At 39.2% G+C, this 16,366-nt stretch overlaps 1 protein-coding gene and 1 long non-coding RNA gene across 3 annotated transcripts; both read right to left on the reverse strand.

The window, feature by feature from the left end:
- Nucleotides 1-218: 218 nt before the first annotated feature.
- Nucleotides 219-4,976, reverse strand: LOC136202802 (protein PHOX1). Of its 2 annotated transcripts, none has more exons than XM_065993694.1 (3): nucleotides 2,386-4,976; nucleotides 2,101-2,306; nucleotides 219-520 (listed from the first exon to the last, which is right to left on the reverse strand). In XM_065993694.1, exons 1-2 carry the CDS (start codon nucleotides 4,364-4,366, stop codon nucleotides 2,158-2,160), a joined length of 2,130 nt encoding a protein of 709 aa, XP_065849766.1. In that variant the 5' UTR covers nucleotides 4,367-4,976; the 3' UTR covers nucleotides 219-520; nucleotides 2,101-2,157. The 2 variants fall into 2 exon arrangements, with proteins under 2 accessions (XP_065849766.1, XP_065849767.1); XM_065993695.1 differs by lacking the exon at nucleotides 219-520 and adding an exon at nucleotides 541-1,738.
- A 7,950-nt stretch (nucleotides 4,977-12,926) lies between these two features.
- On the reverse strand, nucleotides 12,927-13,406 carry LOC136202596 (uncharacterized). Its single transcript, XR_010674505.1, has 3 exons — nucleotides 13,371-13,406; nucleotides 13,122-13,301; nucleotides 12,927-13,050 (listed from the first exon to the last, which is right to left on the reverse strand). It is a non-coding gene; the product is annotated as an uncharacterized lncRNA (long non-coding RNA).
- Nucleotides 13,407-16,366: the final 2,960 nt, after the last annotated feature.

The raw sequence follows: 16,366 nt of genomic DNA on the forward strand, positions 1-16,366 counted from the left end.
ATTGAAAATATTTAGAATTTCCTAACCTATTCTATTCTCCTCTCTATTCTTCTATCCCTAACCATGATTCTCCTAATTCTGCTACTCCTGACAGTCACTTATGTGTTACAACAAGACAAATGAATAGTCTTATAAAAGCAAGTCTAGCATTTGGAGAGAAAGTCTCTGAATACGAATCCACTCCGCGAGTCTGAAAACATACAAGGAAGATCGAACAATTTCTTGCTTAGAATGAACAAAGAGGGCAAACAAACTTGTATTATTGCAGCTACTTCACAAAATGAATGAAGAATGTAATATCCTGCTATAAGACATTAGTGTTGTGTTAGACTAAAATGTTTATAAAGGCGGACAGGGAACAATGTTGGTGAACAAAACAGAAATTGAATAGCTTGATCTTGTCCCCATCATGAAACAAGTAATATGTTACGTCCTATTTTCTGATAATATTGCACACAATACTATCTGGTCCTATGTTTCCGAGGCTGAATCTGCATCTACCGTGTACACCACAAGAAACCTGCAGATCATGCAATGAGTTCATCCATAAAATTTGCCATCAAACTGAATCCAACATGTTATAAGAAAATAGCAATAACTGCATGTAGCTAAATAATAAGACAAAACATAGAATATGCATGACACTAAGCACTCCATGACAAAATGATGCCTGAAGAGGCAATCCAATTTGGCAGTGAAGATGACTCTTATCTGAACTTTTAGCCCTAAAATTTTGGAGGCACAGAAAATAACAGAGAAGACTCTACAACTCAAATATGAACATGAACCCGGGAAGGTACTTGAAACTCTCGTGCATTCAGAATATTTAGTTTATCATTCATGTGATCTCCACATGACTACTGTCTTTACTTGTAACTAATTCTGTTATCTGTTTTGCCTCATTATTCCTAATATAATTATTTAGTTGCACCGTTCTGCTGATACACTACAACGTTTTTCTTCTTATTTTACGAATTCTTGCATAAAACAAAACACATAAAGTGAATTTGTTCCCACCTATTGTTTTTTATTTACATTGTTGGTACTTTGACATATTTCCATTTTGATACAGTTATCCTATTGCACATAATTGTAACAGCGTCATCATCAATACTCATAGATCACTTGCTTATTAAATGGTATTTTCCTTCAAAAAGAATCAACAATCTTAAAGCAATAGAAAGTTAGACTAGGTAAACCTTACAATCACAACTCATGCCATGTCCTTTTGGTAACATGCTATTTGACGAGAAACTTGAATTTGTTTACAGTTTGGCGCTTCCAAATGAATAAGAAAATTGAGCAGCCTTTACGATGATGGCTTGAGGAACAAAAACAGCATGCACAAAGGCTACAAAAGGCCTCAGTAGCCTATAGCAATAATGGCAGGACATTTATTACAAGAGAACAGCCATTAACAAGGCGTCCCTATTTTTCTTTTTTCTTTCGATGGGGAATAGCTCTTCATTGAAAACTCAAGGAACATGGACCAAGTCCAACACAATACTATTGCTAATGACAGAAGGCAAATCTTCTAACACAATGTCAACCTCATGGACAGACAAAGCATATTTGGCTAGAGCATGGGCAACTGAGTTGCTATCTTTCTTGATATCATGGAACCAATTGAACTAAAAGGTTAAGCTTATAGTTATGGTCCAATTCATATTAATATCTGACACACCCCGCACGCAAATGCTAACTGGGCTTGAAGGTGCACAACACAGCTTACCATGTCCTGAAATTAAATCAACAAAAGAGGTTGATAGGAATCGAACCCTTGATCACTTGGTCAAAGAGGCTCTGATACAATGTCATGAAACCAATTTGAACTAAAAACTTAAGCTGATAGTTAAAACTCAATTCATATTAATATCTTAATATCTGACACTTGACAAAAGAGAAACAGATAGAGTTGAAATTGGAAGCAAGGTCTTTATTGTCTAGACAAATATTTTTCTAGTTGAAGTAGCCAGTTATGTAAACTAAACATCATTGAAAATGGTGGGCAAATCTATACTTTTATATGCATAATAGACAAGTGAGCCATAAAAAAATTGTGAAAGAAAGAGAGGTGTCAAGGTTTTCTTGTTCATGTACCTTAACATGCAATAAATATTGTTTCAAGCGTGATATAAGAACTCCAAAGGATAGAACTCAAGCCAGCTCTAAAGCATCACAAATTTTAGAACCTCGTCGCCGAAGTAAAGGTTCCAGCCGAAACGAGGGAATCTCACTGTGCCACCTTTTAGCTTCATGCATCTCATTCCATGCTTCTACTATTTCATCAATTTTAAATCCTACACCTGCAATCAAAGAGATTCACTTCTGAGCACCTTGAGATAATTAGTTCTGATGTATAAGTTTTCAGTAGTATTATGTTACCATCCATTGTACTATCATTTGAGACGTGGTTCTTCATCATAATAGCTATATCAGTTGAGGAAGCTCCAGCATGCTCAAACTTCTCAACTGCAACTTCCAAACTTTCATGCCAAACTGGAAGCTCTAATTTGAATTCCATGAGTGATCGCTCATAGAGTATGGTGCCCCATAGGAGATAAATCAGAGATCCCATTTTCTTAGTCTGCTCAGCAGCTTCTTCTGTTGATGTGTCTTTAAACAGCCCATCCAAACTCATGTTCTTTGCTTTAGATCTAACCTTGAGCAAACTAGAAAGTTCAGTTTGGCGATGCACTTCCGATTCTTCCCACATCTGCATGCCTCTTTCCATGTTCTCCTCTGCTCTGTTATAAAGTTGCATGACCTCATCGAAAGACCACGATTCTAAGTCAACATTGTTTCCAATTGCATAATACCAAGATAGTTTTGCCTGCTCAAACTGCTGACGCCCTTGAGCTAGATTGACTTCATAGAGATCTGATTTGATTCTTGATGCTGCTTCATATTTCTGTCCTGCTTCTGTATATTCTTTCTGTGCCCAATCATATGCTGTTTTTATCTGTTCAAGCACACACTCCCTTGAAGCATCTTCCGTGAAGTAAATCCTTTTCCTTGCCCTAGCCATATGAACATTTCCCCAATTGAACAGTGCCAAAGCAGCCATCTCTTGGAACTTCTCTGCTGCTGTGTTGAAAAGGCCTTGTGCTTCTTCACTGGTAACTGTGTCCTCCATAGCCTCAGAATATAACTTAATACCAAGTTCATGAAGACCAAGATACACATCAGATTCAAACCCCACATGATCCTTAAAAACCTTAGCAAACTCTACTACCCATTCATCAATATGGCACTGTCCACTTTTTGAGTCCACGCCTTTTGAAATGTTCCCATTTTTTATAGCAGTGTTCTCATTTCTTCCAATCTCCAGCTTGTCTATTTCTTTCTCAGGTTTCTCAAAGAACGGATCCTGCTGAGAATCGACCTTGACTAAATACAGCCTGATAGAGGCCTGCGATTCAACTGATGTTTCAGCCCATCTGAGTTCTTCGTCAGAGGTTATTGTAATCAAATCACCCTCTTGATCTCTGTACTTAATGAGAACTGCTCCTGAGTTTGGAAAACGATCAGACATGACTTCCCTGAGTTGATTGAGGCTACAGTTAACAGGCAACTTAGCCCATCTGATGTCTTCGCCAAACACCAGTTTTATGTTTTTCTTAGGCACCTCCATTGGAGCACTAATTTTCTCCTCGACAATCACCTTATCCCGAGTCTGTTTATCCTCAGTTTGGCTATCAACCTTCTTCTCCTCAATTTCATCCCCTGCTTTCTTCTCCTCAATTTCATCCCCTGCTTTCTTCTCCTCATCTTTTTTATTTTTCTTCTTGTGCGTCTTCTCTTTCACTGTTTTTGGCACAGTTGAAGTTCTAGGAGGCTCGACATATTCTGGAGGTAGTTCAATTACTGTACCATTCACCCTTAGACCTTTCTCTTCAAGTGCTTTTGTCACCTTTTCTGAAACTTCTAATGCTATAGCATTATTCGGCTCTATTTGTAAAACCATTTTAACATCTTTCAAAGCCAAATCAAGTCTATTCAAACCCTCGTAACACCTTGCCCTCTTTATGAGTGCTTTACTATAGTTTTGTGTGACCTCTAGAGCTAAATTACACTCACGAATGGCCTTAGGATATTCAGTTATACCCATCTGCATATAGCATGCAGCCATGTTACTCCTAAGATAGGATACATCTATATGATTCTTTGGAAGCAATTTAATGGCTTTCTCATACTTGATCCTAGCTTCTTCATAGCGCCTCTTTTGAAACATCTTGTTCCCTTCCTCCTTCCATTCTTGAGCCATGGAATTGAAAATCTCAGTGTCCTTATCATTTCCAACGTTATTACTGTCATCAGATTTCCCTCCCTCCCGTTTCTTGTTCTTCCCACTTTGTTTCCCCATCTAGAACCCAAAGATCCTAATTAAGCAAAACAACTACAGCCAAAAGAAAAATGCAACCAAATAATTCTGTAGCCACTAAAATCTCAATCATACAAGGAAACCAGCCAACCGCACAACCCAAATTGCATAACAACTCGTCCGATAGTGAAAATTAAATGTAAAATACGTTGGAAGTATTAGTTTCTCATAATTTGACCCAAAGATTTTTAACGAGGAAGCTCAAGTCAAGAGATGAAATATATAAGCACAAGAATATCAACTTGTGATAGAACAGAGTATATGCCAAATTTATATATATATATACCTCCAATGAAGTGCGAAAATCCACAATATCAACGCGGAATCTCAAATGTGCACTCGAGTACAGAAAGAATTGAAAGAGAAATAAATGCAATCTCCAAATCAGGATTTGTCAAAAGCAAATCCCGATTCGGAGAAGAAGAAGAAAGGAGGCTAGTTGGTGCGAAACTTATCTGGAAATGAAGGAATTTCAGGAGATGGAATAGAAATTTGGGGAAGGAAAGGGAATGAAAAAGGAGAAAGGTGTAATGGCGAAGATAGATAGATAGATATTCCCCGCTTCTTCACGTAAACGCCCCAACAAGAAGATTTTAATTACATGTTTTTCGTTTTTTCAGGAAAGCTTTTTATTTTACTTTTTAAAAAATAAAATTGGAGGTTGTGGGACCCGTCCACATGTTTTCTTTCGTGATTTCCAAGTATGTGGTGTGGTGTAGGGGATGTCAATGCAGTTTTTGCAGTTTATTGACTTAATTAATTATCAATTACGCTATTATTGGATAATACATTTGTCAAAATAAAAGGCTAAAATTTTTGGTTTAATTCGGTTATGAGATTTAAAAAACAAAAACAAAACTAAAATAGTTGATCAGCTCCCAAATTATGCATTTCGGTTGTTAGAAATAAAAAACAATATGGAGAAAAGATAAAAAAAAATAGAAAATTACATAGCATTTGATAACTTTGTTTCAGATTAAGTATTTGTTGGCGATATTTTCGAAATATCCCAATTTTCAATCTTGATACGCGTTTGCGGAGATTAAAAATGGTAAAAATAATGCGGGCGTGCCAGAGAAGCTAGTTCTCAAAGGGTAAAATGGTAATTGAATAAAGTAAACAAATAAAATGCGCCTAAATTACTTGAATTCTAAACGAAAAGCGATTGACGACCGTTACAATGACTGAAAATAAAAACAACGGTTTTGGGCCCCGACGTTACTTGACAGGTCGGTCGGAAAAACAATTTTTAAGATAAGTACTAAAAATAAAGGCAATAAAACAACACAAAGATATATATATTTTTAACTTTCTTTTATATTTTTATTGATTTTGTAAATATTTTTCAAAATTTTTTGTATTACAAATAATAATAAAGCGTGAAAATTACAACTTAAAAAGAAATAATAACTTTAAAGCTAAAAATGTAAATAAGTCACAAAAACAAATATGTACGGGATGAAATAAAATTAACCGATCTCTTTGATGTCGTTGGGATGCGTGAAATTGAGGATTGGACCTCCAGAAAATCGGCTCGGGGGCTGTTGCGTTGTCCGGGTAGTGCTGAGCGAATTTGAAGTAATTCGGAGAGTTCATGGACTTGAGCAGAAATTTACCACCAAGTCAACAGCAAAATGGGACTAAATTGATGCTTTTGTGGGACTTTCGAGCTCAATTTCGGGAGTTGTAGAGGTCGGATTATAGCGAGACGAATGCTAGTATTTAAAGTTAGTATGCGAAGGAAGGGTTTAGAACTGGAATTTCAGAAAAAGATCGAGTAAATGAATCGGAATAAATTATTGAAAATTGGGCGACAGAATAATTGTTTGATGGTTGGAAAAACCAAAAGCTTGATTCTGTTTCGTGGAGGGTACTTTGGGGGCGATTTAGAAGGCTATAGGATGTCGTTTTTAACGAAATAAAAATTGAAAGTTCTAGAATTGATGTCAATAAAGAGATTAAAAATAATTTGGGCTAAAATGATCAGCTAACGAACTCTAAATAAAATTTGGAAAGCGGCTCACCAGAAAGGTTGTTTGATGAATTTTTCAATGATGAAAAACTCAAAAGCTTGTTTCTGGGTCTTTTAATTGATTGAGATCAATAAAAAGTTCCCAAATATGATTTGGAATAGGTGTGTAAACTAAGAATGACTCGAAAATGAGGTTTCGGTGATCTTGGTTTCACGGAAAATGCTTGAAGCTTTGAAGAACTTAACAATGGCAAAATTTGGTTTAGACTAAGAAAGCTTGAACCGAGGATTGGGTAATGATTTTACTGACTTAACTAAGAGATTGCAAAAAACGATTTGAGAATTGGTTGATTAAACTAAGAGAATTTCGGATTTGAAGTTTCTGAAAATTAAAAGCCTTTGTGAGGAACTGAAGATTCAAGAACTAATTCTGGGAATTGAGACCTTGTTTAGACTAATTAGATGCTAAAGAACGATTTCTACGAATCTAATGATTGATAAAGAGGCCGATTTTGGCAGAGAATTTGAGAGAAAACTTTGAGTTGTCTGTGTTTTTTGATTGATTTTGAGTGGGTTTGATTGATTTTTGAGTGGGGATTGGAATGAAGGATTTAAGCTCTATTTATAAGATTTTGAGCAACAAATCCCATGTTAGTGGCCCTTATTTTTCTCAAACATGATCCCACTACCTTTCCATGAGTTAGAGAAAGAAAATGGGTGAGTGGGGAGTTGGAAATATGGAGGTAATGCCGTTGAATATGTCCTGGGATGTGAAGACAAGTTCAAACCCGTTTTTCTGCACTACTTCTCTTTGAAAAATTCTACCGGCTTCGTTTTAGCTTCGTTTTTGACATTCCGGAAAGCTAACATCCCGAGCTTTTTGAAAAAAATAATAGCTGTCTGATATCTTGCTGTTTCGGGGTCCGTTTTCATCGTCGAAGTTGCTGGACGGGTTACTGAAAAAATGGTGCAAATTTACCCCTGATTTTTATTATTTCTTTTTCTTTTCTTTTTATTTCTATTTTCTTTTTATAATAATCTTTTGATATTATTTTCTATTTTTATCACATTTTTATTTGATTGCAAAATGAATTTAATTAAAATAAAATAACTATAGACTAAAAATTATAACCTATGCTAAAATACAAAAATTTAATTAGACCCCAACAGTATTCAAATCGTGATGCTGATCCAATGTCGTGTTAGGGTCTGTTTGCTGTTCCTGTTTGCTGGTTGCTATTTCTGTTTGCTGTTGCTTTTGGAAAAGACTGTTTTTCCAAAAAGCAGAGATTCTCTGTTTTTGTAAAAAACTGCTTTTCAGCGGTAAAAGGCAAACAGGATGAGTCTAACCAAACACGTAAAACGCTGCCTTTTAAAGTGTAAAGGCAAACTGAAAGTGAAAAGTAAGTAAACAAACACCCTCTTAATCTTGCTAAACAGTATGCATGTTAGATGGAATCGAAGTCCGACAAATTCGCTCTAATGCCTAAGTCAGTTTCTGGTGTAGGACCGAATGGAAGGGTATGGACTAGTTTAGAGATAGTAGTTAACGTATCGAACCATGTGTCTATACCTGTCTATTTAGTGACATATTGGCAATTGCAGTCATCCTAGATCCATGTTACAAGCTTAGTTTTGTTCAATGGTGTTATAGAGAGGTGTATGAGAATGATGGGACTTATGAGATTATGCGTCTGAAAAATAAGTTGTACTCTCTCTTTAATTACTATTCAAAAGCAAATATGACATCAAGATCCGGCTCACAAACATCACTCCCACCGGAAAAAGTCATACCCAAGAAGTGCGGGATAAGCTACTCTCTATCAAACAAAAAAATGTTTTGAAGGTAACTTGTAACGCCCGTAAAATAAAAGAGGGTGTTATTATATTATTATATTCATTCACGTAAATCCTTTGAAATTAAAACTTTTAAAATAAATAATTACGATTTATCATTTTGATAAAAAGAAAAAAATAATAATTAATATTATATAATTATATTTGGAAATAGTATTTTTTATATATTAAATAGTTACAAATAATTAATTATTTAGAGGAAGCTAAGTATGTTTATGTAGTATTCTTTTTGAACAAATTTATGTGATAGTATCATGCTTAACAGAAATATATATATATTTATCATTTAGTAAAAAAAAAGTTTAATAATTATTTCATTTAACTCAATTTTAATTGGGATATAACTCTTTTTGGATATATAGAATAAAACCTAACTTTTGGGGGGGAGCCGCAAAAACCATATGGTGCTGAAACAATATTGAGTTTTCTCTCAAGATATGAATTTGATAACATCAGGATATTATCGCAAGGACCAAAGGAGATAATCGCCTCAAATATGCCACGTGGCATAAGAAACCGCCCGGCGGATCCCCCTGGGATAGCTCTAAGAGATCCGTTGGCGGATCTCTAAGGCGAATCTCTCCATTTACTTAAATAACGGCTAACCGTCAACTCGGCCATAACGATCATTAAATGAATCATTAATAGTCTTAACCCGCCAGGTTAAGAGTAACTTGTAACCGCCATTAAATGAGCATTAATGAAGACTCTCTGGTTACCTAGGAGTTACAAATCTATCTACTATAAATAGCCTACGTCTAGGCTATCAAGGTACATTCACTCATACTTACTTTTCACTAAGCTTTGTCCATTCAGTTTATTCGCCATATTTGTTACTGACTTTGGCATCGGAGTGTCCCCGGCCGATCCCAACGGCGCCTCACAGGGACGTGGTCCGATCAGAAGTTTCATTTGTGTTATCAATTGGTGCGGTGATCGTGGAATCCTTAACCCAATAAAGGATTTTCGGTCACATTGAAACATCATGAATGATGAAATACTAAATCCCTCCTCGGGGATCGAGTCACCAGCAATCACACCATCCAGTGCTGGGCACACGGGTACGACCGCTCCCACAATGAATATCGATGGAAATATGCCCCCAGTATCCTTCCTTGATATGTGTGTTCTGGATATCGAGGCGCGATATGGGATTGAAATTGGAGACCGCCTTCGAGCGTTCACAACTATTCCTTATAGTAGTACGGTTTCTACGTCAGTGGTCTCGTCTCTACCTCCGTTAAACTTTGGTCTAGGACCAGGGGCTCGTAGCTCTTCATTCCTTCAAGCTCATAATGTTGACTCTACGGTAACTACCACGGCGCCAAGTGGATCACGACCAGTTATGAGGGAGCTGTTTCCTGGCGAAGGAAGCCGTAGGAATGACGTGGTCCCCCCTGGCGGATCAGAAGTTCCAAGGTTTAATCTTGATGGGCCGAATGTACCCAGACGACCACGAACGAATTCGTCCCTTGGGGGATTTAAAGAGCCCATTCGCAAAAAGCACAGAAAGAACAAAGATAAGCAGCCAAGATCTCCTTCGCCCCGGCGAGCAAAATCTTCACGCCGTGGCAGATCTCCTCCATCTACTGGTCGTAAAAGGAGTAAGAGACCGGAAAAAACGTCTCATTTAGGAGGACCGCCACCCCATCCATCTTCGGGAACTGTTGGACACACTCTGACAGGAGGTCAACAAGGAGGAAACGAGCTGAATCCTCCAAACAAAGGAAGTGGGGGAGGAGGCAATGGAGGAGGAAGGGGAGGCGGACGAGGAGGACATTCGCCATCGGATTCATCGTCCGAATCGAGTTCTTCATCTTCTCCGAGCAGATCGCCACGAAGAGATCGTCCCAGGGCGGAGCCGGAGAATTTTGATGACAGAGTCAGAGCCCTAGTGCTTCAAATGAATGAAGAAAATGCTAGGCATAATCCATTCGCCAATAGGGATTCGCCTTTTGCGGCTTGGATTGAAGCAGAGGAAACTGAAAGAGCGTTTAAAATCCCTAATTTGGCAATTTATACAGGTAAAGACAATCCGGAAGCTCATGTTCGAAAATACAGAATCATGGCCAGACTCAATCGAGCCACCGAACCTGTGCTTTGCAAAATGTTTGTCACCAGGTTAGGAGGCCCGACTTATTTGTGGTTTCAATCCCTACCTCCAGGCTCAATAAACAGCTTCGATCAATTGAGCAGGGAATTTTGTGCTAAATTCGCCGGTTGCATTCCTGCAGTGGTGAAATACGAAAAGCTTTTTGAGTTAAAACAAAAGGCGAATGAATCCCTCTGAGACTATGTAGACAGTTTCAATCAATTGTGTATACAGATCGTTGACGTAGACATCTCCGTAGCTGTGGAATGCTTTGTGAGAAACACTACTTGTAAAAGTTTGCAAGAAGACCTCATCCGCAAGAAACCAACCAGCATGGCGGAATTAATGGAACGTTGCAAAGATTTTATAGAGGTAGATGATATTCGCCGAGGCTCACCATCATCGCCAAAGAAGGATCGAGGCGAATCCCGCTCTCGAGACCGAGATCGGGACAGAGACAAACGTCAAGATTTTCCTCGAAACAAACGAAGAGATTCCAGGAACAAATCAACATTTGTCACCTCCTTCACACCTCTTAATGCTTCTAAAAGTGAGGTTCTTATGTGGATCGAGAACAGCCAGCACAAACGGAGCATTTCATACCCCGAGCCAAAAGGGGGGGAGTATACCAATAAAGGCAAGGATCCTAAAAATTATTGCAAATATCACAGGAAAAATGGCCATGATACGGATGCTTGCTGGGAGTTAGCTCGAGAAATTGAACGACTCATTGAAAGAGGTAAATTGGATCGGTTCATCCAAGCGGAGGGAAAAGACGATGATAGATCCAATGAGGATTCAAAGAAGAAAGGAAAGGGCACTATTAATGTCATAGCTGGCGGACCTGGTTATCAGCCAGCATCAAAAAAGACAAAAATGATCAACCTTGATGGGATATCGTTAAATCGCCCTTTTTCAGACGCAGGTCCGGAGATTGCACCCCATGCGGATGCACTGGTCGTCACAATGATGGTTGAAGGCTGGGAAATTAGACGGGTGATGATTGATACGGGAAGTTCATGTAACGTCATCACTTGAGAAGCATTCATTAAACTCAAAGTTGATCCTGTCCAAGTGGAACCAACTATGGTCGATATTCTAGGAGTCACTGGTCATACCATTCAGACGAAAGGCCAAGTTATTTTGGAGTGCGAACTTGCTGGGGATGATCAAGTTTGGAAAGGAGATCTGGAGTTCTCAGTCCTAGATAGACAATTGGCCTACAATATTATTCTCGGACGACCATTTATCTCCGAAGTTGCGGCCCTTATCTCTATTCGCCATCTAACACTTTACATTCCTACGGTCAAGGGGGGAGTGATGGTTAGAGGTTGTCAAAAAGTGGCTCAAGAAACTTATTCGGCTTCGTTAATGATTCGCCCTCAATCTAAAAAGAAAACAGAAGAGGAATGCACTACAATAGCAGTGGATAAGGATGATGCGGAGGACAATACATTACCACACATGGCGAATCTCTTGAGCCGACGTGAACACTTAGTCAGAGAATGAAATGCACCTATGGTCTTGAGTACTCTTTTTTCTTTAACAAGCTTTTTCCCACGAGGTTTTTCTTGTTAAAGGTTTTAATGAGGCTCATTTGCAAAGACCTATTTCCTGTAATAAGGTGTTTCTTCCATTAATAAAGATTGTTGGTTTTATTATCCATTTTCTTTTTTATGATTCACTACTGCAATATCAATATTCCAGTCATAAAAAGGAGGCATCCAACACTCCTCACAATCACAACAGATCCGCCACTTGGCAGATCATGGTCACCAATAGAGTTAAAACGATCCTTGGACGCAAGGTCTTTACACTCTCTTGTCCTTCCCTAAGAAGGACTTACAAGTCCTACGGGCGGATCGTTTCACCTCAAAGATAGGTGGCAAAACGAACCCCTGGGCAGCTTTACTTCCTCTAAGGAGGAATAGAACAGCTTCAAACCTTCACAAAGGTTCATATGGTGAAGTATGGCTGGCCACCTACTTCAAACAAAAATCCTGAACATATTCACATTCAAAACACTATCGGGCACAAAAGTGTAAAAGTGAATTAAATAGCAATGTTTGGAATCATACTGGTTTTTACAAAAACTTATACAAACAAAAACTAAATGATAGCAGGGGCATCCCCTTTTACGCTTCCCTCACCAACAGGGCACACTGGAGGATCCTTTTTCTCCACAGTTGTAGATTCGCCACCAAGAGATACCTCCTTGTCTCCTTTTGGTTCTGAATCAGCCTTAGACGGTATCTCCTGAAGATCATCCTCCACAGCTATGGTAGAAGGCTTAGCCTCAGGCAAGGTTCCTTTCATCCATCTTCTTACATAATCGCGGAGATACCCCTTGGCATCAGGCATCTTCTTGAACCTCGCCACATCCTCCGGCTCAGGAACGGCGAACTCAGGATCTGTAAAATCGATTCCGGGATGAGCTAAGGAGAAATACGCCATAAGCATCTCGCCATAAAAGAATGCTTATTCGCCTGCCGTGTATTTCGCCTCCCCGAGAGCATCTTCATGATTTTTAGCATCGGAGGCTATCTTTGCCTTTAACTTCTGTATCTCCTTGTCTCGGAGAATCAAAGCAGCTGTGGCAGAGGCCAAGTTCGCGTTAGCAGAAGAAAGGTTGGCATTGACAACGGCAAAGGAAGAATTGGCATTTGCCAACTCTTTCTCCAGCTTCTCAACAGTAACCCTATCTTGAAGCAGCCCGTTCTCCAAGGTACGAAGGCGAGCGTACAGCTAAGAAAAGCAAAACAAGTTAGCCAAAAAGCAGAAACAAAGAAATCATCACGTTCTTCCAAAAAACTTACTGAAAGAAGCTCTGATTTCCCCTTTTGGACGTGGATCGATCTGGGGATTTGGTCATAGCCCCTTTGTACTTCTCCTACTTGTCCTAGAGCTTCGTCCAGGTTATTCAAAAGCGATTCATCCTCGAAAGTTCGTCCAGCCAACTTGGCGGACCAAGATTCGCCAGTACTGGGCTTCGCCGACTGCATAAGAAAGACCATACGCCACTTCAAAATCTGACAAGCAGGCAAAAGAATTAAGAGATGCATTACCTGAACCGTTTTTTCAGTAGTCTTGGCGGATTTAATGGCATCCGCCATTATCTTGGTACTCCCAACGGTGTTGGGCCGCCTCTTCTTTAGAGGCGGATCAGCAGTCGTCTCCATAGGGAGTTTGCCCGTATCAGTTTGAGGGATGGCCTCTTGATTTTTCTTGCGGGCTTCCTCTTCTCGAAATTGCCTGCGCGTCTCTGCAAAAGCACGATTTGCCTTAGATGCAGCCCTGCCAAAAGAAGATATCAAAATAAATTAAAGCTCCAAAAATAAATAAGATACCTTGATCAAATTGAGTTATTTTCGAGTAAACAAGTTGATCCTCCACTCGGCGGATCAAAGGAATGTCGCTCATCATAAAGGCTAAGGCATCCTCATAAGTCCAGGCATCCGCCTTAATTTGCTTCATGAGATCCGCCACAGCCTCATCACCAAGCGTTAAGATTCGCATGTCTCCCGCCATGTGTAGTGGACGAGAGTTCCAGACTAAAGGAAAGTCCAATGGCTCGTCCTCCTTTATCCTCACATAGAAGAAACTCTCATCCCAGCTGTGCACGTTAGACATTTTGTGGTAGAAGGGCGAATAAACACCAAATTTGGCGAATGTAAGATAGGACTCTGACTTCCTCTTAGAAGGTTTGTGAAAGGCTCTGAAGATACGGCCATTATACGTTACGCCTAAATTTGACGCTAGATAGCAATCCAAGGCCATATCGAGCCAACCATTAGGATGTAGTTGGCTGACAGCGATGTCAAAATACGAGAGGATATCTGCCAACATCTTGGGAAGAGGAAGGCGAAACCCTCTCTCAACATGACTACAAAAAACAGTAAAAAAGCCTGTCGGCGGATTGGAAGGGCGTTGATGTGAAGCAGGGAGTTGGGTTTCGTAGTTTTTAATCCATGGAAAGCGATCTGATAGGTTCGCCAAATCCGCGGCACTCATGCGAGACGAAGTGGATTCTGCTCGAGGTGTCTTCTTCCTAACAGGAACAGAAGAAGAAGCCATTGAACCCAGAAACCGGTTACGGGCACCGGCCGGAGCGAAACTAGAAGAAGGATTTCCAGAGGAACGAGTCCGATAATGGCTCTGCGCTGAGTTATTGAACTCAGCTAAACCAGAATTAATTTCTCCGGCGAGAGATTGGGAATCCTCCGATGAAAACGAAGACGAGGACCAACTAAAATCTACTTCAATGCGAGGAGAAGATGGCAAATTAAAAAGTTCTGAAGTTGACCCCGAAGACGAAGATGAACTTCTAAACATTCAAAAAATGATGTAAAAAACACTTACATGGAAATGCAGAAGCTTGAGGTTTCTGAGAAAAAGCTCCGAAAAACAGAAGAAAATGGAAAGCAAGGGAGAAAGAGAACTTCGGAGAAGGAAGACGGCTTTTTAAAACGCTCCTAGGGCAGTGTGATTACACGTGTCAACCATCAAAGAACCTCAAACAGAGCGCTCATTAATGCGGAAGCGTGTGACGGCGCGCAGAAGTCTAAAAGCCCTAAAGGACTTTAAAGGCATTTGGGGGGGCTTCTGATAACATCGGGATATTATCGCAAGGACCAAAGGAGATAATCGCCTCAAATATGCCACGTGGCATAAGAAACCGCCCGGCGGATCCCCCTGGGATAGCTCTAAGAGATCCGCTGGCGGATCTCTAAGGCGAATCTCTCCATTTACTTAAATAACGGCTAACCGTCAACTCGGCCATAACGATCATTAAATGAATCATTAATAGTCTTAACCCGCCAGGTTAAGAGTAACTTGTAACCGCCATTAAATGAGCATTAATGAAGACTCTCTGGTTACCTAGGAGTTACAAATCTATCTACTATAAATAGCATACGTCTAGGCTATCAAGGTACATTCACTCATACTTACTTTTCACTAAGCTTTGTCCATTCAGTTTATTCGCCATATTTGTTACTGACTTTGGCATCGGAGTATCCTCGACCGATCCCAACGGCGCCTCACAGGGACGTGGTCCGATCAGAAGTTTCATTTGTGTTATCAGAATTCATGGAGAGAATAGGTTGATCTATTGCTAATTAATTCGGTATTGGTGTGTGAGGTAAGTGGTTAATTATATATATAATTATATTGTTTATACGCCATTTCTTATCTGATTTCTAAACTTGTAATTGTTTGTTTGGTTCGTCGGTATGTTAGACTTGTGATAATAAATAACCGAGTGTTATTAGCATTTATTGCCATGAATGATAATTGAGATCAAAATATGATTGATGGTTGGTATGTAATTATCTGGTTATTAATTATATTAAGGTATATTAGATGAATTAATTATTTACGTTGTATTTGAATTCGATAAGAAATTTATTTGTGATATTTGTTCATGAGATATTGAATGTTTGGCGAAACGAATATTTAATGTGTTTGGTAAAGAAAGGAAGCTATGATGATTATAGCTTGTCTTGACAAATGTATATTCAATGGTTCATTCGTATGATGGTGTATATGGTTGAGTTGAGATATATGATTTGCTAGGCACTTGTCTTGAGGCTAGTGTCGGAGTATCTCTGGATGGAGGAGATATTCTGTGCTGTTTTTGCTACGCACTGGAGTGGTGCGGGGATACCTAGCAGTGAGAGGTATCCTGTGCTGTTTATATATAATAAGATGTGACTATGATTGAGATTGTGATATTTGAAATTGACCGGTGAACCATTGGGTATATCTCTTCTTGACAAGCGGGGTCCTTAAACAGATGTTAATAAATAAATAGTAAAAGTCGTGTTCTAATGCTTGGTCAGCTAATCATTATTAAATGTTTGCAAGATAAATTATATGTGAGTGTGGTTGTGCTAGTGTAAAATTAGCTATCTTACTGAGCTCCCAAAGCTCACCCCACTTTCCACCAGTTTTCTTTTCAGGTTGAAGGTACTAATTGACTAGCGGTTCAACTGTCAGGAGGGTCAGTGTGTTAAACTATGTTGTAGTCTATAGTTAAAATATAGACTTATTGTTAAGTTTC

Source organism: Euphorbia lathyris, chromosome 8 (genome assembly GCF_963576675.1).
Source record: "Euphorbia lathyris chromosome 8, ddEupLath1.1, whole genome shotgun sequence".
NCBI classification, from domain to species: Eukaryota; Viridiplantae; Streptophyta; class Magnoliopsida; order Malpighiales; family Euphorbiaceae; genus Euphorbia; species Euphorbia lathyris.

Excerpts from the sequence above, each read along its gene's own strand:
- LOC136202802 (XM_065993694.1), bottom strand. The coding sequence starts at position 4,366 with ATGGGGAAACAAAGTGGGAAGAACAAGAAACGGGAGGGAGGGAAATCT. Across the intron at positions 2,307-2,385 it reads AAATGATAGTACAATGGATG|GTGTAGGATTTAAAATTGAT; the intron begins GTAACATAATAC and ends CTTTGATTGCAG.